Genomic DNA, 24,859 nt, shown 5'->3' on the forward strand with positions numbered 1-24,859 from the left:
CAGGGTCTCCATAGAAACTCAGACAGTGATAAGTGATAGGAAATAGCAAAGTTAATACTCCTTTTAATACATACAGTGGATAAGAATGTGAGGGAAAACTGAAGAACAGAGCTGCTTTTGATAAAAGAGCTGCCTGCCGCTGATGAATCACACTGAGTATCACCCTGCTGTTTGGGAACTAGATTTACTCAGAGATGAGGGACCACACCTTTCTGTATCTGGGGACACATCCAGGATGAAGTCAACGCAAGATGGATCATCCAGGATCTGATGAAAATCAACAAAAGGAAAAGCGCTGGTTCAGCCAGGAAAGGGAAAAAAACCTGACCATAGCCTCACTTCCTAAGAGAGAGGACTGGCTGGAATTGCGCAAATGGCAAGAAGTAATAAGACCACCCATTACTATAAGCACAGGCCAAAACACAAAGAAAACAACAAATTCCCTTTGTAATCAATGAGGAGTGAAGTTTATTTAAACCCAAAAACACTCAATATGATCATATATCTTTAAAATCTTATCAAAAGTGGGGGAAAAAAGTTTATCTGGGTCAAACAAAAGCTAAACCCCTCCCCCAGAAACCACTGGTTTGGCTGTGAGAGGATACCAGGGTCCATGAGGGCTGAGAGGTCACAAGAGGAAGCCATCCCTCATCTGGTCACTCAGGCACTGGTCACATGGACTGACACACACTTTAAATGCTTCCTGGAAAGCATTTGTGAACAGCTGACTGGCTGTGCTGAGGGAAGAGCGGGTTTTATTTTCTTCAGATGACCACTTTACAAACTCAACAGACACACACTCTCACACACACAGAGATCTGTTTTTGGAGTGTTTACAAGACATTATGTGGGTTAGAACAACAAGGACTGTGTGATGGATCGTGTTTATATATTCAGTGTGTTCACTGAGTCGTGCTCATTTTTCCACAACCACCCAGCCTTTGAAATAAAACAAAAAGCTAAGATACAGTCGCACATCATATAAATTCCTTTTATTAGAATATGTGGTGGGATATAAATCATGCCGATTATGCACAGGCTCAAATGTGGGTTGGTATATCTATCAATTTGTAAACCTATAGAAAACCTGTAGATACAATATATAATGTCACTTGTGGAAAACATTGGAGAAAAAAAGGACATAAATAAAACAACAGTGAGATTTGAGGCACTTGTGCTGCAGTTAAGATGCAAATATATTTCAGTGTGCATGTGTAGTTCTGTGTCACAAAATAGTAAGGGAAATCTGAGTTTCCTTCTGTAACTTAGCCCATAAAATAAAGGTGTTTCTAAAGTTTGTACAAGCTCATGATTGATTTTACTTCTATACATACATAACTTTTGGAAATATACAAACTGACACATATTCAATGGGTCACTGGGGTCTTTATCCTTTCATTTATTCTTTTGATCAAGTCTGCCACTCTGCTAGTATTCAAACCAAGTGACTCATCTACCATGGCACAAGTTCTCCTCCTTGTGGCATTCGAATGCACAACAATGCAAAGAGAAGAGAGGTATCAAAATAGGTTTTATTTTTTACATAAGAACATTGTCAAAACTTGAAAACATTTTTGCATATAAACCTTTTAAAACAAGGAGACAATGTTTAAATTTCACATATTGTACAAAAAAAATCGACAAAAATTATTTTTGTGAGTGATTCGTCCCCCTCTTTTGCATCTTTTATTTGAACCCACCACCAAAGCAATTGCGAGGTGCAGCGTTAAACTGCCAAATGGAGGTCACAGAAACAGCGCGGCATCTTCAAAACACTCGTAGTGTTCACTGCCTGTTGAGTCTTTCAAAGCGAGAACGACGAGGCCGCACAGAACGGCCCGTCTTCAGTCTATGAGGAGCCTTTTAGCTTGTAAGAATCACTGAACCTTTAAGTCTGGGGTAAACCATTATATTATTTAAGGCTTGTTATCTCAATTGTATTTCCATGTTTCGAAAACGCAGAGCAGAACAGAATCAAAATGTACACACACATTAAAACTAGCACCAACCCGCATCTTTTCTTAAGCTAAAGCAACATCGACATTCATCTCTAAACAGACCAACTTCTTTTTGAGTAGAACTCGTGCTGTCAAAAACTGATTGGAGGTTACGTGAATCCTCTCCGAGTTTCTGTCGTCATAGGAAGCTCTGTGGTACTTCAATTATCTCGGTGAGAAATGACAGAAGATCCTGTAGTCCGCTTAGTTATGAATCACCATAAAAAATGTAAACATTGACAATGAAATGTAGATTTCGTTTTAAATATTATTTCTATTTCAGTCACCCTACATCCTCTTAAATTGGCATTGTTCCAGACAGACACCAAGCTGAAAAGGTGGTGCTTTTCCATTTTCCTCTCAAACCACAGCTTTCTTCATGGTGAAAATCTGAATTATTTGTTGTTTGGAGAGTGAACATTAAACAGCTGTCTTTTTAATATTTAATACATGTCCTGAGAGTTTACATTTAACCACTTATTAATACGCTGCATAACAACAGAGTTGGTTGCAGGCTCTATTAATAACCATCAGAACCATCCCAAACTCAAAATTTCAACATGCACGGCTCTGGAAACCAATCGAAAGAAAGAAACATGCGCTGACTTCTTTAATGACAATCTCTACTTCTCGCAGTGCTCGCTGTTACAACAATCAGCTGTTAATCATCCTGAATTTGTATTAGACTAAATCTTTAAGCAGCGCCAGATCTTTCTTCCATTTTTTCCCATCTCATTTGCTTCACAGTCAGTGTCACAGGAGGTCCCAAAAACAACTAATAATAGAATACTACACCAAATAATAAACTACATTACCAATCTGATACCCCTCCACAGCTAATATCTGTTTAATTTCACTCAACTGGACATTTATAACACACTCACTTCTGTATATAACCCATCAAATGTTCAAGTTCATCCACCAGCAGCTTAAAGGGGCCCTTATACTCTTAAAAGAACAGCCACCTTAGTAAGTCAGTGCAAGTGAGGTTGGCACAGAGATGACTTAACCCCCATCACACGCACATACATTGTCCACCCAGCTTTTAATTAGTGTCACCTGTCAGATTCCAGTGCAGCTAAGCCACAGAATTCTCAAAAATCAATAACTCATCACAAATCATTGACCTTGCATACAAAAAACAATAATAAAAAAAAGATAACAACAGAAAAAAGAGAAATGAATGCAGCCCCAAAAGCAAAAGTTAAACACCGCACTGATTGCAAGCACATGTAAATTAGGGCGACTAGTTGCCATCACCTTCCCAGGCATTAGCATGTTTATGCTTTTGATTTTTAACTATGGCATCAATCTCATTCCTAAAGCTCGTCTTTTCAAAAAATGTGAAAGGCTGAAAAAGAAACAAAACAAAACAAAAAATTCCTTTTCATCTGGCGCCTTCTCCCGTCTCACTTTCACTTTTCGTTCACCTTAAACCCTCTCCCACTCTTTTTTTTGCCATTTAGATTTAAGACTGAAGCGTGCAGTTCACCAAACTAGCTGAAAAGCTACTCCACCCATCATCATCATCTTCAGTTCAGCACTCTACGCCCCAGTGACAAGACAATTCCTCATCAAGCTCTCCTGTCCTGTGCAGAGGCAGAGCTGTGGACTCACTGCCCATCAGACTTCACTTTAAAGAAGTCTGATTCAGCATTCGGTAATGGAGGGGAGCGCGGAGACTTAGGTGGACCGTTGCTCCCCTCTACAAACATGTTCGGGATGTCCTGGCCAAAGTAGATCTTACTGTTAGCCGCTATGGCCTGGTACTTCATCAGCTCCAGGTATTCAGGCGTCAACTTCACCTGCAAGGATTTAGAAGAGAGACGGCAGAGTGTGAGGATTCAATTAGTGCTGGATCACATTGCTGTTTATGGTAACACTTTATCTTAATGTGACTATATACAGCTACATGGCTAAAAATAAAAGCAACATTGCAGCTGGACCAACTTTAGTGATGAGCAATTAAATTAACTCTGATCTAGTAGAGCTGCTTCAAGACCTGACTCTTGTCAGGAGGACGGTAATTAATGGTTCGTGACATCTTTCTGCAGTTAGCCAGTTTGGTAGAGTGTGTCGAAAGTCTGCATCTATTTAAAGTCGATTCTGTTTAGGTCAGGTGAACTGAGGTTATTAATATCACTACACTAGGTTTGTGTGGATTCATGTGTTTGCTGTATAAACCGACAAATAAACACAAACTAAAACTATGTTACTACAACTGCTGGAAATCTATGCCATAACCTATGCCGTAATCTGCCGTGCACTTCCCTGGGAGTTTAGCTACACATTGGGTTGACGCAGCCCGCAACTATTGTAAATGGTCTGTTTAGTGCAATAGAGTCCTCCTGTGCATTTCTGGCTACTTTTTCCACCACAGTTTTTAAATTTATCATTGAGAAAATATGGATCATCATCTCAAAATAAGGAATGATAATAATAGCATTAATATAAGAACTCACAAATGTCAACAAATTCCTGGATGCACTGTTGTAATGATCAGAACTGACGTTAAAGTATGCACATAGAAGTAGAAAAAACTTCAGGGAGAAATATGTTTGCCCCTAAAAAACAAAAAACAAAAAACCTGACCATAACAAAGAGCGGGGACCAGGGAGGGAAAAAGCCCCAACATTTCAACTGTTTCTATCAGCTGACACCGCATGTAAAACATGAGGACACAACCACAAGGTAATTAACACATATTGGACCAGCACAAGCATAAATGCGTCAACAATGTCAGCCACCTACATAGGTTACATCATGGGCTCTACAAAGAAGTCTAAATCAGGCCTTATCCTCTTTTACATTGGGGATTTTTTTTTATTGTTATGGCCACTGCAAAAACACCTCTCAGCAGAGTGTTACTGTTTTAAAACTGTACGATCTGTGATGACTGCATTTGATGTTAACAACAAAGTGTTTAAACTGTTTGGTTTTTTTTACCCTGTTTGCTTCAGCAAACTTGGCAGCAGTGTAAAATTCAGCATCAGCCTTAGCTTTCTCTCTGGCCAGGAAGGCAGCATCTGAAACAAAGAAACACTGTTGAACGAGACAAATAAACCAGCACACCACAACTCAGGAACACACAGATTCATGTCACAGAAAGGAACCAAAGGATTTTAGGCCCACCCTCTATTTCAGAGATCTTCTTCTCTGTCTCCTTCTCCATCACCTTTTGCTGGAACTGGATCTCTGCTACCTGAGCCACTTTCTGAGCCTCTGTGTGACAGAAAAGGGAAGGCTGAGGTTGGCAGTGTGGTTACGCATGAATAACTTTGAGAGGCAAACTGCTAAAATTGTACTGATGGTCATGCAAATAAAAAGGTAACTGCCTGCTTTACAGTAAAACAGCACATTTACCAATAATGGCTTTCTTCCTTTCAGTCTCAGCTTCCTTTTCCACCACCTTCTGAGTCTGAGCTGTTATTAGCAAGCGAGTCTTTTCTGCTTCCCTGCACATACACAAACACACAGACACACACAGATAGACACAAATGAGGTTCTTGCAAATATTTTGCTTTCCATGTGGTCTTGCATGAATCAAGTGAGGAAATCACAGAAACTAAACCACATACAAAGTCTATGCTGGTAACGTCAATTGTACAAACTCACATAAGTTCAAAGTTCCTCCTGATAGACTCAGGGATCTTTGGTTTGGTAACACGAACTGCCTTTATTGGAAACAGTAAAAAAGAGGGAAACAGTGAGAGAAAATTGCTCACAACAATAAGAAGACACAGAAAACAGATAGATTGGTCTACTAGTATCTATTCAGACTTTGATTCCTCACCTCAAACTGGTGAGCAAATGTCATTTATTTTTTTTATATTTTCATTTTTATTTTTTTATTTATTGTGTGTGTGGGTTTGGGGGGAGGGGGTTGTTTGTTTGGGTGACACACTAACATCTGTTTCTTCCTAGCTGTGCACTAATGGTCCTGGCCCATGAGCAGGGGTCATTAAACAAACACTAACAGACAGTAACCTGGTTTACCCCGCGGCTTAAAATGAATTTATAGTTCCTGCAAGAAGCTAATAGGTAATGCAGTAAACAACAGTTTAATCTGACTTCTGTTTTACCTCACCTCAGTGGGAGCATTTTTAACTGTATTAACACAGGTTAGTGCGGAAGAAAACGTGCAATAAGTTTGGGCTATTTGGTGATCAACTGCCAACGAGGAAGAGGAAAAAAACAAACAAAAACAACACTATTAGTGTACTAGTAGGCAGTACAAATGACTGATTGTTAATCTCTACTCTCTGTACATTTGCTGCAAGTGCCTAAATCTAGCTGGTATGAAACTGTGTGTTATTTACCACCTCCATGATCCATGTGCGATCTCGCCTTTTTCCACTAAACATTCTCCATTTCAGCTGGAAAAGTTAAACTATGTACAATATACACTTCTAAGTACTGAGTGCTACCTTAAAGTCTTTGTAAAAGGGACAGAGCGAGGGAATGAGGGAGGGTGGAATCTCAGTTCTGGATGTGTCACAGCACAAAACCAACTAGCTGATTTTATCATCCCTAAAATGTCACTGAAAACATGCAGGTTATGTGTGTGTTTAGGTACCTGTATTGTAAGTCCAGGTGCCATAACATTCAGATCTTTCTGTAATGCAGTCTTCAGATTCTCATCTATGATGTCTGCAAACAAAAAAAAGAAAAAGTTCTAATGTATGATCTAATTTCAGGAATTTCAGCATTGTAGTAAAATGCAACCAAAATGTACTAACCAAACAACTCAATGTAAACCTCCTGTAGCGTGTGCACGCTGCAGAACTGGTTGAGTTCATGGTGAATTTTGTTGAATATTAGAGTTTTGTCGTAATCAGCGGTGTAGTTCCTCACAATGTCCACCACTGAATATAGCAGAACAAAAGCAACAATTACTTGGATGCCAATAGGGTTAATAAGTCAACAAAATAAGGAAGTTTTGCAGTGAAAGAAATTCACAAAAACAAGCTGCACCTGCTGAGGGGACGAGCATGTTCACAACTTCTATCCTGTCAAAATAGATCATCACACCTCCACTGTGAAGAAAAAAAATTCTGGTAAATATATATTCATTTTAACGTGGGAATGAATTTTTTAACAGCTAAATAAGGAAGTTCAGTCACACCTTGTTCCACAAGGCACATTCTTGATCTCATCTGTTTGGAGTGTAGTCTGAAACAAAAATTGAAAACATATTGTGACATAGTTATCAGTAAAAGTGATCTGTGTGTTTTCCTATTTGTTAAAACTAAGCATCTAAAATCCAGGGTACAACAGGTTCAACTGCTATTAAACATAGCTGAAGTTCAAACTTAGCATCAGAACTGGGAATAAAAGTGATTTAAGTGACTCTAAGACTACAATTTGCACAGGATCACAAAAATTGAAATCATGGATCCATCCTGCCTATTTCATACTTATGGCCATACGACTCCAAGCACGCCCTATCTTTTCTGATTTGCAGGAGTTCTTCATCATTCAAATGCCACAGCCTTAAATGTCATCTCTGTATGATCGCAGTGTACCCATCTTTTGATGGCTGCTTAGAGCAGGATAACACAACATGTCATAAAGGTCAAATTAGGGCAGTGAGATATGACCAAAATCTCATATCCCGATATTAAGACATCTATCGTCCGATATAAATCACAAAAATGTAACATTTTCTGTAAATTCTGTGAATCTCGGGCAGCTCGACTTGCGTGAAGTGTTTCCAGCTGGGCGTCGCGTACCTGGAGTCGAGTGTTTTAACTGATGCATGAAACTATATATTTTTAGACATAAGTTGTAACGGCCGCCGTTTTCTTTGTTAGTATTTATTACACGGCGTGCTGCGGGGAAAAGCCTGTTCTAACGTTTGAGTTTAAGGTTTATTTTTAGCACCTGACGGCTCTTTTTTGCTTCTCGTCCATAAATACTCTGCATCTTTCACGTGATTCAGTTTATTTTGAAAAGTCTCAACAGGATCTTGAGCTTTATTGTGAAAGGTTTATGTGGAAAATAAACAAGCAATAAACAAACTTTAGGAAATTAATATAGCCACTACAGTGACCATCAAAATAATGAAAAAAATATTGCCGTAAACAGTTTATTTTGCGACACCACGAAACAAACGATAGCGTAAAATGAAACGATAGACGTTTTTATATCGTCATCCGATATATATCGTTATATTGAACAGCCCTAGGTCAAATCATCTCAAACTGGTTTCTTAAACATAACAATCAGTTCACTGTACTCAAGTCGCCTTCACAGACACCAGATATCAGTCCAAAGGAGCACCTTTGGAATGTGGTTGAGTGAGAGATTTATATAATGGATGTGTAGCCAACAAATGTGCAGCAAATGTCTAATGCCATAATGAACCAAAATCTCTGAGGAATGTTTCCAGCACTTGCTTCAGAGAAGCAGATCTGAAGGCAAAATTGGGTCCAATCTGGTACTAGCAAGGTACCTATTAAAGTGGCCTGTGAGTGCATTATTAAGATTTGAAATTGAGTGCAATGCTACTTTGTACTACATTATATAATTTAGGAGCTATACAAGATTACATAAAGAAGTGCATGGTTGTTTCAAGTTAATACAAGCTGAATGCATACAATGTGTAAAGCATATTCTACTATATTACTCTGATACTCTTTTACGATTCTGATTGTAAACGTTCATAAAATGTAACAGTAGTTTTCCAAAACAACCGTAAATCTTCAAGTTACTTGGATATGCTACCAAGTCCAGACCTTTGCCAAGGTCTGGAACAAGACCCAAACTATCACCCTAAAATGAGAGGATATTTGTTAGGATGTTCAGGAACAAGCCAGGAACCACTAAAGCTCAAGCCTGCCATGAGCTATTGGAACATCAACATCTCTGTTCACAGTAAAGGGAGTTTTATATCACCCTAGACTAAGAACATGCAACTAAGAAAGAAACCTGTGTTTCAAAACCAACCAACCAGCTCAACTTTGCAGCTGCCAACAATGACGAGCCAAATGCCTTCTGGAGAAAAGTTTTATGTCAGGTGACAGAAAGATTGAGCTATTTTTCCACAATGACAAGACTTATGCTTGGAGGAGTAAACATAAGGCTTTCAAACCTAAGAACACTATAACAGCTGTTAAGCATGGTGTTGGCTGTAGCATGGTCTGAGGCTGTTTTGCTGCCAGAGGTACTGGTACATTGCACAAAGTGGACGAAATAACAGCGCATGAGGACCATTTCCAAAATCTTCAACTTCACTTAAAATTGACAGCTAGACGGTTAAAACTTGGACACAGTTGGGTGTTCCAGCAGGACAATAATCCCAAAAATATCTCAAAACTGATTTTGGATTGGATAAACCAGACTAACGTCAAGTTTCTGGAAGTGCCCTCCCAAAGCACAAATGAAAATTTATGAACTATGATGCTTAAAACCCTGGTCTGTGCCAAGAAAACAACCAATTTAAATGAACTCTACCAATTCTGCCAATAACAGTGGCCAAATACCCAGACAGAATTATGCCAGAAGCTTACTGATGACTATCTAAAGCCGCTGATTGAAGTGCAACTTGTAAAAAGACATTTAAACAAATATTAGAGGGGTTTTGTATGTATATATTTGCACCTCTATGTTTACTTTTGACAGAGTGTGGATTGGAGAAAATCCTAAATAAATTCAAACCTGTGCACCCAATTCTTGTTTCTTAAAGGCATTAAAGATGTAGGGTGCACAATCATTCTACCCCGGAAAAATAACACCTCAAAGAAATCAGTGAAAAAAACTAAAATTGTCATGAGTTTCATACCCATCACAAGTGCATGCAAACTTCTGCCCACAACTGTATATGTATTGGCATGTAAATGCTACATTTACTTGGTGTAAAACAGAGCCCCTGCAGCCATGGTTGAATAACAACTGTTTGCATGCTGTAGCTGACTTATTTATAGAAGATCCCACTCTAGTTTTAAAGCGCAGGCACCTCCTGTTTGAATCTTACATTACAAATGCCTTTGCTCAAAGGCCATGTTTCAGGCCTGGAAAGAGAGGCTTACCTGCACTGCTCTGTAGGTGGTAATGAAAGGCAGCATAATGTGATATCCAGGACCATTGGGAGTAGTCAGCAATGCCCCACCTCTGAAACAAATACAAATTATTTCACCAGAGTTCCCAATATCTGATTTTCTTTTGATTATATTTAATGAGGGTGGAAAAAAGAAGAAGACATATAACTTTATAACCATTATTAGAAACAGGTCGCTTACAAATAGCACTCCCACATTCTTAGTACAGTTGTCATTTTCATCAGAAACAGGTGTGATGAATCAGGCCTGACATACCTGTAGTACACAGCGAGGTGTCCTTCTTCTATCTTGTGAATAGAGGAGTGCAACATGATGGCCATCACTCCTGCTATTGCTGCAAATACTGCCCCTACATGCGGCATCGTCATCCTTACTAGCACTCACCTGCAGAGAGAAAAGGAAAATGCTGAAATATTTATACAACACTAAGCCCTCAGGGCACCGTCACGTCTGTGATCAGATGGAAACTGTAACTATAAACAGCAATACATGCAGTCAAGACTGTTAGGGTAAACCAACAGTAACGCATGAGCTGTGCCATAAAACTTGCCTCTTTACATCCAGTAATTTTATGGTCAACACACCATATGGCTTAGCTTTTCTGCTCCGTGCACCCTGTTTTTCACCCCATTGCAATGAAAGTAAGAGTTTAAGTAAATCATTACACATTGGTTACACACACTCTCATATATACGCCTTTTATATTCACCAGTGAGACGGTCAGCTATTAACACAGGTGCACCAGGGTCAAACATGGAAACCTTTATACCTATGATAGTTGCCTTAACAGCAATCAATGGATACCATATAGCAACACTATTAGTAACAATTAACGACTTCGCTTAGTTAAAGTACACTTCACGTGTATTTAGTTTAAACATCTAACGGTGACAGGCACAATTAGCTGATAGAAAGACTTGAGAAGGGTAACAAGCAAGTAACTCCTCAGTCAACTTATGAAGCAACATATGTGCTTCAAAGCTACAGGTCCTTTGATTTAGCTATAACATTAACACAAATAAGTTCTGAAAAAGAAAACAAAGGCTTACCCACCACTCGGTTGGTAACGTTTACCCTAGCTGGCTGGGTTGGGTTAGCTAGCTAGCTAGCTGGCTGGCTGGCTAGCTCTCACTGGGTGGGATCGGAAGTGAAGCACTGTTTCAGTGTAGCTTAATGCTAACGCAAGCTTGCTAGGCTACTAGCGTGAAGCAAAGCTTTTAAATCGTCTTGCACTACGACCAAATAATGTTTCAGTAGGTACTGTAAACCACAGGATTATAATATGTAAAATTACCGCTGTAGCAAACCGTCTCCCCTTCTGGTCTTAGCATTCAACGTCCCACCCCCCTTTCCCCGCCTCCCACAGGTTTCAATCTTGCTTTGACTCGCTGCATTATGCTGCCTTCAGGACAGTTGGAAATAAAAGAAGTGACATTGTAAATGGGTGGAATTTGTCAAACGATTTATTTTATTTAAAATCTTGATAAAACCTTTATATTTATACAGATATATAAGACCCAAATGGCTTCGGAAGAATATCAATGTTTTACAAAACCAATATTATAAAACAATGGCCAGTCTTTGACAGATGTCCAGAAAAACCAGTGGACCAAGGAAGTTCTTTTCACTTCATTTATTTTGTATGAATACTATAAAAACATATTCAAATATCTTCTTTGGATATTGGCTGGCTTTTGTTCTGCATTTGCTCTCTGTCAAGATAATCCCACACTGCTTCCATAATGTTAACGTTGTGCTTTGTGCTTAGACAGCGGGCTTGCTTGTGGTTACCAGAGTCTTTAAAAGTAGAATTGGTAACAGAGTCTTCAGCTGTCAGGCCCTTCTTCTGTGGAACCAGCACCAAGTTTAGATTTAGGAGACAAATACCCTGACTACTTTTACAATTAGGCTTAAAACTTTCCTTTTTGATAAAGCATATAGTTTGGTCTGGATCAGGTGGCCCTGAATCCTCCCTTAATTACACTGCAACAGACCTAGGCTGCTGGGGGCTCTCATGATGCACAGAGTGTTTCTTCTGTCCCCTCACCCTAAACCGGTTGCAACACACAGCCAAGCTTTTTCATGTTAAAAGGGAGTTTTTCCTTGTTTTTTTTTTTTTTGCCTGTCCCATTTGGTTCTTTTGCCATCAGAATTATTGTCTAAAGGTGAAGAAAGATGCCCAACGGATTTACTTTACCAAATGGACCATCCCAGCCTTGCTATAATGGTCTATTTGATTCACCTTTTATTGTTTATTTTATTTTATTTTCACTTGTTAAATATGGGACAGACTTGACTGGGGAAAAGAAAGGGGAGAAAGAAAGGGAAAGAAAAACAGCGGGGAAAAGGGATGGGGATAAAGGGCAAAAAACAAAAAACAACAAAATAAGCAGACAAAAAATACATATATCAATCACCTGGATCACCTGTTGAGAAAGAAAAAAGAGAAAACAAGCAGAAAAAAAGAGCAACATAATAAACAACATCACGATGATCTATGGGAATGTAACAGTAAAAACTAAATATTAAACATTATTGTGCAGCACGTAAGATCGACAGCACACAGTGTGCTTTGAGGTAGGAGCCAAAAAGGGTGTAGTTAGTGTGTGTGAGTACCCGTGTGTACACCTGTGAGCATGAGCGCGCTTGTATTTAAAAGGTTCCTTCATGTGATGATCTGCTAGAGGGTGTGGGGGGCCACAGCCCCATCCACAAGGGCATGAAGCAGGTATGGAGGAGATCAAGACTCCAGACATCCAGAGGCCCTCAAAACACAAGAGACCAAGGAAGACCAACAGAGGGGCAGCCGCGCCACCATCCCAGAAAGAGCTGAGGAGAGTCCCAGATGAGGGGTCACTCAGTAGCCGCGGAGCAGAAGCCAGGGGGGGTTGCAGTGACGTGCCCGTGAGCTCCGCCGGCAGCCAGCTGTGTCAGAGTGACCGAGCCCCAGGCCGAGAGGCCGAGGGCACCCCACCCCCGAAGTGGCCCGAGCGAGCCCCAGGCTCCAGGCCCCGACAAGCAGCCACCAAGAAGTGAGCCGGTGGGTACCTGGACGCCCATCCCAGACACAAAGAACCACCAACGCACCGATGTCTGAGGGCGTCTGCCACTGGCAGGAGAAGTGGTGGGGGGAGATAGGCCTCCATACCTTGGAGGGCCTGAGATGTCCCCAGAGAGGTGCATTATTTTTTTATCAATTATCTCATTTAATTCTAGTTTTGTTTTGCGTATTTTGTTCAATGTTTCCTGATCTTGGTGGGACACGTAGGCTTCTTCTAGGGATTTGATGGTTTTTTCTAATTCCTGAATATTTTTGTTTTCTTCTTTCTTTTTATGTGATGAGAAATAAATTATTTTACCTCTCATCACAGCTTTCCCTGCTTCCCATAGAACAGAAGCTAATGAGGGAGTAAAAGGGAGTTTTTCCTTCCCACTATTGCCAAAGCGCTAACTCACGGGCGATCATCTGATATTTACTGTTTTTTCCAAATTATTGGAAGGTCCAATTATTGTGCAATTTGGCATATCTCAGGCCTTGTTCCTGTTTCCCTTTACTGTCAGTACAAATAAAGTATAGTAGACTATTGTCTGGTCTTGCATTATATATTACATTAGTCTTTTCTGCATTCTTGCAGTTTGGATTTCAGCAAATCCCAGGAGAATTTTAAACCTGCATTTCGTGTGCTCCACTGCGTGAATGTAAAAAAGTTTCACCCGTGCAGATAGAAACTAAACATACTGTAAGAAAGAAACTGTTTGAACAAATTCAAAACCTTGTACACGTACTATACGTTTCTAGAAATTTATTCACATTCAATCATGCACAGCAGCAGTTTTTACCTTTAGTCAGTATTGCCAGTAAAATAAATATCTTGTATCTACAGCTGGAAATCTTTTTTAACATTCAAAAATATACTTCAAATTAAAATGTCTGTAGCTTACCACATCATGCTGTTTCATACATTCTAGTCAACAGCACTACATAAATGTAAAGGACAGTGTGCGGAATAAGAAAACTTTCACAGGGTGTGACTCTGATAGAGCACTTTTTAAAGTGTGTGATATCTGGCGAGTTTCTAGAGCTTCTGAGGCTTCACTTTCATTGCTCCATACTGAGTCCAGCTCCAATCCTGATCCTGCAGAGAGAAGCAACATATTCACTCAGTACTTTTATGCCAATCTCCAATATTTAGCTGTTAATTGGTGCTCTAATAAAAAACAACTTGGTAATCTGCTGATATACATGAGCTGAACATAAAAACACATCTTTGCCATACCATAATACTGTGCTCCATCTCTTGGGTGGCGTCTTGCAGCAAAGACGTTAGCTGACTCAGATAACGTTGATTTTCATCAAGTAACTGATGAACTGTTTCACTGAAAGAAAAAACAGACTATAAGGAGGGTTGGGAGTCTGGTTTTTTTCCTACAAACTGAGATTTTTAAAGACCAGAGAGTGACCTCTAGTGGCAGTTTTGTGCAAAAATTCAACTTCTAAACTACAGATAAAATCCTTACATTTGGGAGATAAGCTCAAAACAGTGTGACAGATTATTGTAGCTGTTAACTTGAGTAGTATTTTTCAGATATTAAACTGATCTTACCTGTCAGTGGAAGGCTGTGTAAGTGACGGAGATGGAGAACTGCTCTGGGCCTGAAAACACAATCACACTCTGTATTAGCTACAGTCTCATTTGACTATATTTAAACCTTTATGTTCCCTAAACACTGCTCATCCCCAAGAATATTTTCTGCTGTGCCAACTATTAAATGCTTACACAGGCAATCTTGAGAAGGTACCAGAACTCTCTCTGTCTCGACACTTGCATCTGCATCACTACTGTTTCTGCAGTTGTTATGTTTTTTAACGCCTTCTCCAGTTTAGGGAACAAATCCATGATGCGCTGCTTACACACCAGAATTGTGCTACAGAGAAAGAGAAAGATGGAAAAAAATCACACGTGGCTCACGGGGAACTGTAAAATTGTGCTTCAGGTGGGCTGAACTTGACATGTTTGTGTGTGTTTGTTAAAATTAAACTTGCCTCAGGTGGGTGTACATGTCTTTCAGCACTCTGTCCTGGTTCTGAACTGTCTGAAGGATGGTCTTTACCATGTCTGAGCTGTCACTGTAGCCATGTGGAGGGTCAGAGCCTGCAGAAGACACACTTACACAATCATGTACGTAAAATATTCTGATATACTGCACAACTACCATACCTTCTGTTTTTTTAATCTAAAAAAATTTGAGACCAAAATGATACAATTGATCAACAAGACCTTTTGCACAATTTGTAACTTGTTTATTAGAAGCTTTATCAGAATTACCTGCACTCTAATTGGCAAAAAGCATGTGCCTATTTCTGCTATTTTATTTTTGTAATGACTTGTACTTACTTTTGCATTTAGCCTTAAGTTGCTTGTAGAGTTCAATAGCCTTTTCCTCACTAAACAAGTAGACAGAATAAACACATGCATACGGCAGTTATTTTTAAAGGATATAAATATAAAATATAAAATATAATCCAGTTCTTACACTGGACCTTTACTATGGTGTTACAAGAGAGGGCTATAGTATAAGTTTGTACCACAAAAATACTCACAGCTGCTCCATCACATCCCCTTGTCTCCTAGCAAAAGGACTCCTTTGGAGCTCCACAATCTCTGAATGTAGAGCCACTATCTCTTCATCCAGATACCCCACATCTGCAACCTGCAGAAAAAAAACAAAACAAAACACTCTTAGCTGTCTTTAAACTTTAAAGAAAGTTTGTGAAGAATTACTGAATTTAAAACTGCCTCACCTTTGTAAATTCATCAGCTTTCTCTTCATTTTCATGCCATTTCTTCAGCATTTTTTCCGAAGCTTTAGATAACAACAACAGCACAACAACAAGATATAGTCAAGTTAAGACTTCAGTAATGAGTTAACAGTGTTGTAACAGGACAGTAGCATCCACTCACAGATTCCAGCCTTGCTCTGCTTGGTGTACTGCTCAAGGTCATGCTGGATGCTCGTCTTAAAGAAAGACAGTTTGGCTTGGAGCTGCTGCGACTGGGAGAACAGCATGTTCTTGTAGCGCGTTAAGTTGGTGTTGAAGCGTAGCAAACTCAGCCTATGTAGACACATACATGTTAAAAATATTTGAGTACCTGAATGCACACTGCTCAAAAAGATAATTAAGGGAGCACTCCTTCATCACAGCAAAGTCAGTTAAACTTCAGGAATAAAACAAAGCATTGCAAATCCATTTCACCTGCTTTGGTGCAAATAAAAGTGGTGCCCTGTTCTCTTGAGATGAGATCAGGTTCTTCTAAGGCCCTCTCCAGCACTCATTGTTCTCAATATCTTGTGGTATCTCTTGGTTTCCTGACGCTAACATCAATGACAAGTACACTTGCAAAATGCAAAGCTAGAGAAAACTCAGTCAGGAGGGATAAGGAGAAAGCAATGGTCTTTGGCCACCACCTGCTAAACCGGCCCTTTTTGGGATGATCTTTTTCTCTTTTTAGTGCTCCTGTTGTCACTTTTATTTGCACCAAAGAGGGTGAAACAGATTCACAGTTTGTCCAGTGTGCTTCCCAACTGGACAAACTGATGTAACCCACTTAGTGTTTTACTGATTTGACTTATTTACTGATTATCAAATGTTCAGGTAATTTCTTGAAAGTAGTGCATTTTTTAAGCATGGTGTTTTATGCACTCACATAGCAGCCCTCTGCCCTTGGAACAGGCGATTGTAGTCCTCCTTCAGTCCACAGATGTAGCTGACCGCTTCACCCCACACCTTTCTAAGAGCAGACAGTGGCAGCTGTGTCTTTGTCTCCCTCACTGAGACCATAGAGAGTACACAAAGTTAGTTAATACCACATTAATTTAGACACCACATTGAAAGAATTTTCCTTCATGCTTCTAAAAAGCATTCACAAAGACCCAAATCTCATTATAATTCTGCACACTGCCACCTAGGTTTGTTCACTTCCTGTAATTAACTTTTATGTAAAGTTTATGCATCAGCTCCATCAGTTAAGAACCTCATAAAGATATACTAATTTAACTAGATGTTTAAATCTCTTAATGTTCAGACAGCTGAGGGATATTCATGGACCTGAGACATTTGTTTTAAAAAAATAATCAAGATAAACTATTTATTTTTAAAAGTTAAATAAATGGCTTCATATCACAATTCACAATTTTCTTAGTCACTATCTTCCAAGGCTAAAGGGCAATCTCCAGAGATCTGCTGAGTACGTAATGTTTACGAGCTCAATATACAGTTTTATAGCTCACCTATAAAGTTGACACTGTCTGGCAAAGGTCTGGCAGTCAGCGGTCCAGAGTACTTGGTTAGGCTCTTATCGAACAGGTAGACTATAAAGGTGTCCCAGCCACGCTGAAAGCAGAGAATGAGTATTGCTCTGGGTATAATCATGTGTTTTAGCAAAGTTTAACTAATAATCATCGGTAATAACAAACACTCTCCTGCTGGATTATTCCAGAGACTGGAAACAAGTCATTCCTATACATTCATCATTGTCTGTAAAAGACTTATAAGTCAGTAATAACTGACTCATCTGACTTGCTTAATTTTTACTTCACCCTTTGCTGGATTCAGCTGGAAACAGTAGATTCCAGTTAAATTTACCACACTGTTAAAACATGACTGCAACAAAGCAGTTTAATTCTGGAAAAACCCCAATATTTCAAAACAACCAAAATGTTTCAAGATGAAAAAAAAGTAGGTCACAGGTCTGCACCTGTTTCACATTTCATATTTGTTTTTATGTGTCACATACCAGTCCATCTGGCAGACAGTGCGCGAGCGGTCTTCGAGGGTCAAGGGAGATTCCCGTCTCCAACAGCAGCTCCTGACTCAGCGGGGGGATGTGACTCTGAGTCTGCGTCTGCAGGCTAAGCTGCAGGGAGTGTAAACTATCCTCAGCACCCAAAACCACTGAATGCAGCTGGGCTGAGGTCATATCCAACACATGAATGATCTGAAGAAATAAATATGCAGAATGACAGGCTTCTTTTGCTTGCTGTCCTTTCTCAGTCCAGTCACATGTATAAAACCACAAAAGCATTCCATATAACCTGGTTTAAGTGAGTCTAGCAAGGTTCGTATTATTAACCTTCATGTTGAGAATATTCTGCAGAACCGTGTAGAAGTATGGCTTGTTTGTGCCGGGATCCAGGCCTCCACCACGCATCGCAGGGTCCCACAATAACAACATTTGGAGAAGAGACTCGACTGGTTCCAGCAGCGGCCTTGAAACACACTCAGAGAGGTCAGACGCTACTTATAGTGAAAGAAGCTGAACTGGTGGGTACAAAAAGTGTCTTTTTAAGTCTACCTGCTGAGATTGTTGGGATATGGAAGACGTGTAGAAAATCTGACTTCTCCATTCATGTCTTCTACTGCCATAATGTCGTTGGGACCTTTGTTCTTGACTTTGCTTGTCCTACCAAAGCAGGAAACACTTTAAAAACAAAGCCCATGCTCTCTCTTTATATTACTTCTACTTTTATTAACAGGTCTTCACATTACACATGTGTTATATGTATCTATGAAGAGCATAAATAACAGTGCAAAAATCCAGTTAGGGAGCCCCGAAATTTGTGTCATAAAGCTCCAGTAGAAACACAATCAATGCAGATAATTCATCCTTGAGGATGATACAAATTATATGAATCATATGTTCTGGCATTTTTGACCCAATTTTAAGGGAAATTTTAGTGATACATGGTAGACAGAACTATATACCACCATAACTAAAACACAAAATGAGTGAATATCTTCTGAATGAATGGTGCACCACTCCTCCAGTAGAGTCACACAGACTTGAGTAAACATTGCACATTTTAGCTGCTGTGTCAGCAAGTGATGGCACAACACATTACTAAGAGGCTTTATTTGTATTTACGTAGCACACAACAGCTGTGCAGAGGTGTCAAAATCAGAACGTTTACCTGTGATGTTTTGATTTCTAGCCCCATAGTTTTATTCCTAGATTCTACTGTGGTAGTTTTGCATGATTCAAAGTTCAAAATATTCATTATATCGTATTGGGTCACATCTCTTAATCTTTGAATTCACATTCTTTCAGTCTCATTGCCACTGGTGTAACGAAAATTAAGTATCTAGCTTTGCAATCTGCCTTTACAACAGCACCAACTCAGCCACAAAGTGGCAAACCATGTAAAGTTATAGAGTGAGGTCACCAAGTGCTGGGGCGGATAATTGCCAACACTCTGCTGAATCATTAACTGCAGAGTTGTAAACCTGCAGTTAATGATAAAATCAACACAAAACTGTGCTCCAGGAGCTTCATGGCACAGGTTTCTATGGCGGAGCAGCTCCTGTAGGTTTTATGTGTAGATGACCCAGTCCATACATATACATATATATATATATATATGTCCATATTGCGTATCTCTTACACTGGTGCAGCCCTTCAGTTCATCCGCTATTCAAAACAAATTGTTTTAACTTGTCTCCCTTTATGCCAATTTTCTTCTGATTGCAAAAAAAAATATGTGAACATTGGGTGGGTGGGAATTCAGTGTTCACAGCCAGAGTTATGTGCCCAGGATGAACATATTACGGATAGTCCCTCTTTCTGACGTCATACAGAGGCAAGAGTACCTTGAGGTTTTGACTCAGATGTTACCTTATACGTCAATTTGTCTCTTTATTTGAAACATTGACCATGTTCACTATGAAAATCTACCATTGTAACAGTATTTTATGACAAAATTAAGGAGAGGAAGAATAAACTCTCACATTATAGAGGCTTTAATGACCTTCCTAATTTGGAAATTCACTAACGCCCAGATTCCTGAGTATTCATGCATTGTTGCTATGTTGACTCACCATTGTACAGGCTGCATGTGGTGAAGAAAGGGGCGAAAGCCACAAGTGCATTCAAAGATTACTGTTCCAAAGCTCCAGTAGTCCACCGTTACAGTGTATGGCTTATTCTCAAATAGCTCCGGGGCCTGGCATACAGACAGACAAGTTAATAATAAAAGGGTCTGATTTTTAACATATATTAAAAACACATTGACAGCAAACGAATACATTTGTGAAACAACACTTACCAGATATTGGAGAGTTCCAACAAAGGATGTACAGAGACTGCCCTGATCTAAGTCTTTTGCATAACCAAGATCAATGATTTTATGCACGTGCTGGAGGAAACATATTTCCATAATGAAAGCAAGGAACAGAAATTCATATTATGTGTATTCAAAACTTTTGTGTGCCTGTACAAAGGAAAAGCTAGTTTACCTTCCCGTCAATCTCTTGCAAAACTATGTTCTCTGGCTTTAGGTCTCTGTGAATGACCTTATTTTCATGGAGATATTGAATACCAGAACCTGTAAAATTGTACAGATTATGCATCAATATGTATGACTTTTTTAATTAATGTAAAACTGATTAAAAATATTACCAATATCACTGAGCAGTGCAAGGACTTCACTCTCCTTTAGGCCACAACAATTTTCTGGTTTATTCAGCACCTGAATAAAGAATTATATTGGTTACTTGGATACTTTAAAAGATTAAAAAGTGTTTAGGGTTTTTATTAAATATCCATGTGCTACCTTGCGTAGGTCTCCTTTTGAGCAATACTCCATGGCTAGCAGTGGTAGATCATTTATCGCAATGGAGTTCAACTCTGCTGGAACATCTCTGGCCTGAACAACGTTCACATGATTCAGCCTGCACACAAAGAGGCGCACACTTGCTGTCACAGTAGAAAACAACACAATGTACAGTGAAATAGGTTCAAATAACACCCTGTCAGTTCAAACAGACAATTACTGCTCACTTCTTCATGATCTGAATCTCTCTGGTCCAGCGGTCTTTGTTCTTAGAGTTCAGCTCCAGTCTGCAAAGTTTCACAGCAATCTTCTCTCCTGACTCCTGTTGCGAACACAGATGGGGAGTAAAAACAAATCACAGGCATACCTGGTTCATGTTTTCAAAAATGTACAGATGGATGACAGAACTTACAAGGTGCTGATACAGATAGACGTGCCCAAAGCCTCCCATCCCAAGTCTTTCCTTCATCTCCCAAGAGCCACAAAGCTGGCTCTGTTTGAGTGCAGCCCGCTCCATAGTGTCAGGTCTGCTGCAATCACCAGGCACCAGAGGTAGTTTGTAAAGGCCTTCAGCTATATGAAGCCACAAAAAATAAATAAATAAATAAATAAATCGTTTTTAAGTTATTATTTACATCTTATCTGTTAATCATGACAGGTAATGTTAGCAGTATGTGCTCTGTACAGTATGCGTTTATGCAATAGTTCATTCTTATTCTATTCATACTTATGTGAATAACAGAGAGGTGAGTAAATCCATTTCACATGGCTATCATATAGCAATTTATATAATGTTCTTCTACTTCAATTTAATCGCTTCTTATCTAGTTGTTGGTTTATTATTTTTTTAATGTTTTATTCCTGCTGCAATTACAGTAACTAAGCCTTCATAATACTGTAGCTAACTAGCTGTTTTGGTCATTTGTTGTTGTGGGACGGTTATAAGGATTTAGTGCAAGTCTGGTAACTCAGAGATAACTTGACTACTTGCACAATCTTTAAATTAAAAGCATAACCTGCTTCACAAATTTAATCAACTTACCTGTGCAGAAGCTCAGAGTCGGGAGAGGAGAGTTAGCTTACTTTGTGTGTGTCAGAGCATTGTTGCTTCAGTTAGCTTTAAGTGTTGTTTACGGGTTGTTTTCCTATGTAGTGTTTAAAATACACCGACTCAACCCGCGAAAATTCACTTTTACCCTACTGGACCATCAAACAGGGCTTCAAAGATGAAGTTTGCGTGGTAGTTTTTTTTTTCTGTAGCTTTGGCTGGCAGGCAACAGCGTCTGAAAAACAGCTCGACTTCGATGTAAAGTGAAAGTACACTCTCTCTGACAGGCAGTCGTAGTTTCTGCGCATGCGTAGCAGGCAGGCCCAGAACACATGGGGTTTTAGATCTGTCCACTTGATGGGGGATTTCCAAGCAACTCAGTGAATAATGGGTCATGTTTTTCTTTTAATTTCACAAAATTATATATGAAAATATATATATATATGAGGATCTGGGTTGTTTGCTTCACAACAAAAGCTGTACTAATTCTTTACCAAGAATAAATGGTTTTCTTTTAAAAAATAGTAATGTCTTCATTTCCTCACTAGGTGGTGCAATGTCTACAGCTACAGTCAACCGTACCGGTTGCACATCCTGAAAGACTACGAATTTACACTGTGCAGAAGTCTTCGGCCGTCCCTCACTGCCTAATATTTTACTTCCAAGGAGACAGAGGTTATTGTAATTTTAAAAGTGATCATGATAGTAGATTCTTAGAGTTTTTGAGGGTCTTTTAAAGTTTTTCTCTGGAGATTGACTACTTTTGACTCATTTTCAGTCCACTTCCTGTGCCTGACCATTTTCAGTGGAATCTTTTACAGGTCACTTAGCACTGACTTATGAATCATTCAAGCATAAAAACACTAACTGAAGCGATGAATCAGTGTTGTGGCTAAACGTAAAAAGTAACTTTACCACAACAAATTTTAGACTCTCTTCATGCACTTTGTTACTAACGGCCTGTCACATAAACACATATTTAGTTCCCATTTAATTAGGTGATTCTACAAAAAATACCAAAGATAACCCAGTTTGATGGGCGTAAAATCACGGATTCTCAAAGAGTTATTAGTCTAAAACTCTAAAAGTGTCCTTAAAAAATGAGGAAACTGGTGATAGGAGGACAAAAGAAGAAATAGCATAAATATAATACCTAGAGCAGATGAATAGTATCCATGCCTTTAAGAAATAGAAAATAAAAAAAGCAAAGACCTGACACAGGACATTAGAGATACATCTGGCCCTTCAGTTGAGGCATCCACTATTCGATGAAGGCTCATCTGTATGTATTCTATTACATATTGTATTTTGTATTATACTTCTTTTGCAGTTACCCATCAAAACATTTGATAAAGAAAAAAAGGAACATATCAACACTTTCTGTGTAATAAAGAAACAGAGATTGTATTGTCTGGGATAAATTACAGTTTCATCACTTCTTACAACATGAGCTTAAAGAAGAAGTACGATTAATGAGGAAATGTGATTACACCATTTAAAGTGTGATTACAAGCTGATGTAATGACAAGGCAGTGCTGATACTCTCACGAGTTTCCTGCAGCTGTCTTTTCTGTTGTTGCATTTGCTGTCTGGTTTTGAAAACCAGACAGCAAATGCAATTTCAGTCATCAAATTATGTGATTGCGTGCAGGTGCGTCTTTGTCAAAACTGCTTACTTTTGCAATTCTCAAAACCTTTCTTATAATAATTTCCCAGAAAAGCAGAAGTGAGTAATTCGTGATTGAATACAGAGAATCTGAGAACATAGGTGAGACAAATTTCTCACTAATCCATGGTTCATGTTTTATTTTAATGAATACATGCAAAAAAAACTTCTCAATCTTAACTTCTCAAATTAAAAAAATACAAAACTCATATATGAATTCTGATTATTTAAAGATGATTCAGTCAAGAGTGCATGCAATTCTGCAAAGTTTATTCTATTCAAATATGGTAGAAAATGAAAAAATATGAACCATACTTTGGTTCTGTGAAGGTGTCATTATCACCTCTTCCACTTTATTCACACTGATGTTTATCATGGTTCCCAGTTGTCTAAAAATATATATGCTAGAAAACCAACAGGATATGACATGAAAGCTACAGAAGAATATGTCATGTTGGTGTGTCATATACAGACTAGTGTGTGAAAAGGCATAGATAAAAACTTACTTTATGCTTCTCAATAATTGGAAATGAAAGAAAATTACAAGAATTTTTATTTTATTCAAGTAAAAATATTTGCTACTGCATTTTTGTGCCTAAAAGAAGACCCACCCTTTATTTACAGTAACATTACCTCTTACCATTGTAGCTCAATAGTAATAATTAAAAGTCCAAAAGAGCTGTGCAAGAGTAAATCAAAGCCATGAATTTAAGCCTTTAGGGCAGTATCTGGTAGCATAAAAATGAAACTCCTGGAGTCAAAATGTCAAAATCAACACTTCAGGTTACACCTGACTCCAACCACAACTATCCTGGGTTTCCCAGGGTTGAGAAATTTTAACATGTAGTTCCCCTTTTGGCTGAACACCTGGGTGTGTTAGTTAAATTAGGTTTTTATCGCGTATCTCCTTTCAGAATCAGTAATGTCTTGGCTCGCTGTTTCATTGTGCTGGACTTGAGTCCCAAACATTTTGCACAAAGTGTTATCATCACCATCAAAGAGGAAACATGACTAACACAAGCATCAAAGCCGATGAGATAATTTGTTCAGTCAAGAAATTTCCAAATAAAATTCATAACAATGGCTATTGTTTTACAGGAAATAGTATGGGAGTATGTTAGTACGCAGAAACAATGAGATCTTTAACAACTGCTGCTTTGCTTTCTTTTTTACAAGCAAACTGAGGCACAAATGAGTTTAAATTTTTACATTCCACTAAGATTAAGGTTGGATATTAACATTTTAAGATTCTTTTGATATTAATAATGCAGCTCCATAAATATGCACGCAGAGGATTTAAGTTATATCAGTACACATGCACTGGATGTTGCCCTTGTGGTTAGACGTAAAATCTCTAAATAAAAAGAAAAAACATAAAAACAAAACAAACAAAAAAACAGCAACAAAACAAAAGGTTTTTGAGGGGAGCTAGGGGGTTGTTTGGGGTTTTTGTTTTTGCATTTTTATTGACTTGTTAATA

The 24,859-nt window shown here is 38.8% G+C and overlaps 2 protein-coding genes across 4 annotated transcripts; both read right to left on the reverse strand.

Moving 5' to 3' along the window:
- Positions 1-1,719: 1,719 nt before the first annotated feature.
- On the reverse strand, positions 1,720-11,466 carry erlin1 (ER lipid raft associated 1). 3 transcript variants are annotated; one of them, XM_003441110.5, is made up of 12 exons: positions 11,352-11,466; positions 10,313-10,441; positions 10,028-10,109; positions 7,123-7,169; positions 6,972-7,033; positions 6,737-6,862; positions 6,574-6,647; positions 5,613-5,671; positions 5,361-5,452; positions 5,130-5,219; positions 4,944-5,023; positions 1,720-3,802 (listed from the first exon to the last, which is right to left on the reverse strand). In XM_003441110.5, exons 2-12 carry the CDS (start codon positions 10,423-10,425, stop codon positions 3,611-3,613), a joined length of 1,017 nt encoding a protein of 338 aa, XP_003441158.2. In that variant the 5' UTR covers positions 10,426-10,441; positions 11,352-11,466; the 3' UTR covers positions 1,720-3,610. The 3 variants fall into 3 exon arrangements, with proteins under 3 accessions (XP_003441158.2, XP_005474168.1, XP_005474169.1); XM_005474111.4 differs by having other exon boundaries at positions 11,111-11,422; XM_005474112.4 differs by having other exon boundaries at positions 11,107-11,422.
- A 2,379-nt stretch (positions 11,467-13,845) lies between these two features.
- LOC100692869 (inhibitor of nuclear factor kappa-B kinase subunit alpha) lies at positions 13,846-22,013 on the reverse strand. The gene is made up of 22 exons (XM_003441111.3): positions 21,708-22,013; positions 21,078-21,238; positions 20,893-20,987; positions 20,666-20,783; positions 20,512-20,581; positions 20,349-20,437; positions 20,159-20,248; positions 19,932-20,056; positions 18,412-18,519; positions 18,190-18,325; positions 17,854-18,054; positions 17,348-17,450; positions 16,765-16,888; positions 16,021-16,172; positions 15,861-15,922; positions 15,660-15,769; positions 15,454-15,503; positions 15,102-15,210; positions 14,836-14,983; positions 14,662-14,711; positions 14,335-14,434; positions 13,846-14,193 (listed from the first exon to the last, which is right to left on the reverse strand). The coding sequence occupies exons 2-22, from the start codon at positions 21,180-21,182 to the stop codon at positions 14,134-14,136; spliced, it is 2,205 nt and encodes a 734-aa protein (XP_003441159.1). The 5' UTR covers positions 21,183-21,238; positions 21,708-22,013; the 3' UTR covers positions 13,846-14,133.
- Positions 22,014-24,859: the final 2,846 nt, after the last annotated feature.

This window comes from Oreochromis niloticus, linkage group LG13, assembly GCF_001858045.2.
Source record: "Oreochromis niloticus isolate F11D_XX linkage group LG13, O_niloticus_UMD_NMBU, whole genome shotgun sequence".
Lineage (NCBI taxonomy): Eukaryota > Metazoa > Chordata > Actinopteri > Cichliformes > Cichlidae > Oreochromis > Oreochromis niloticus.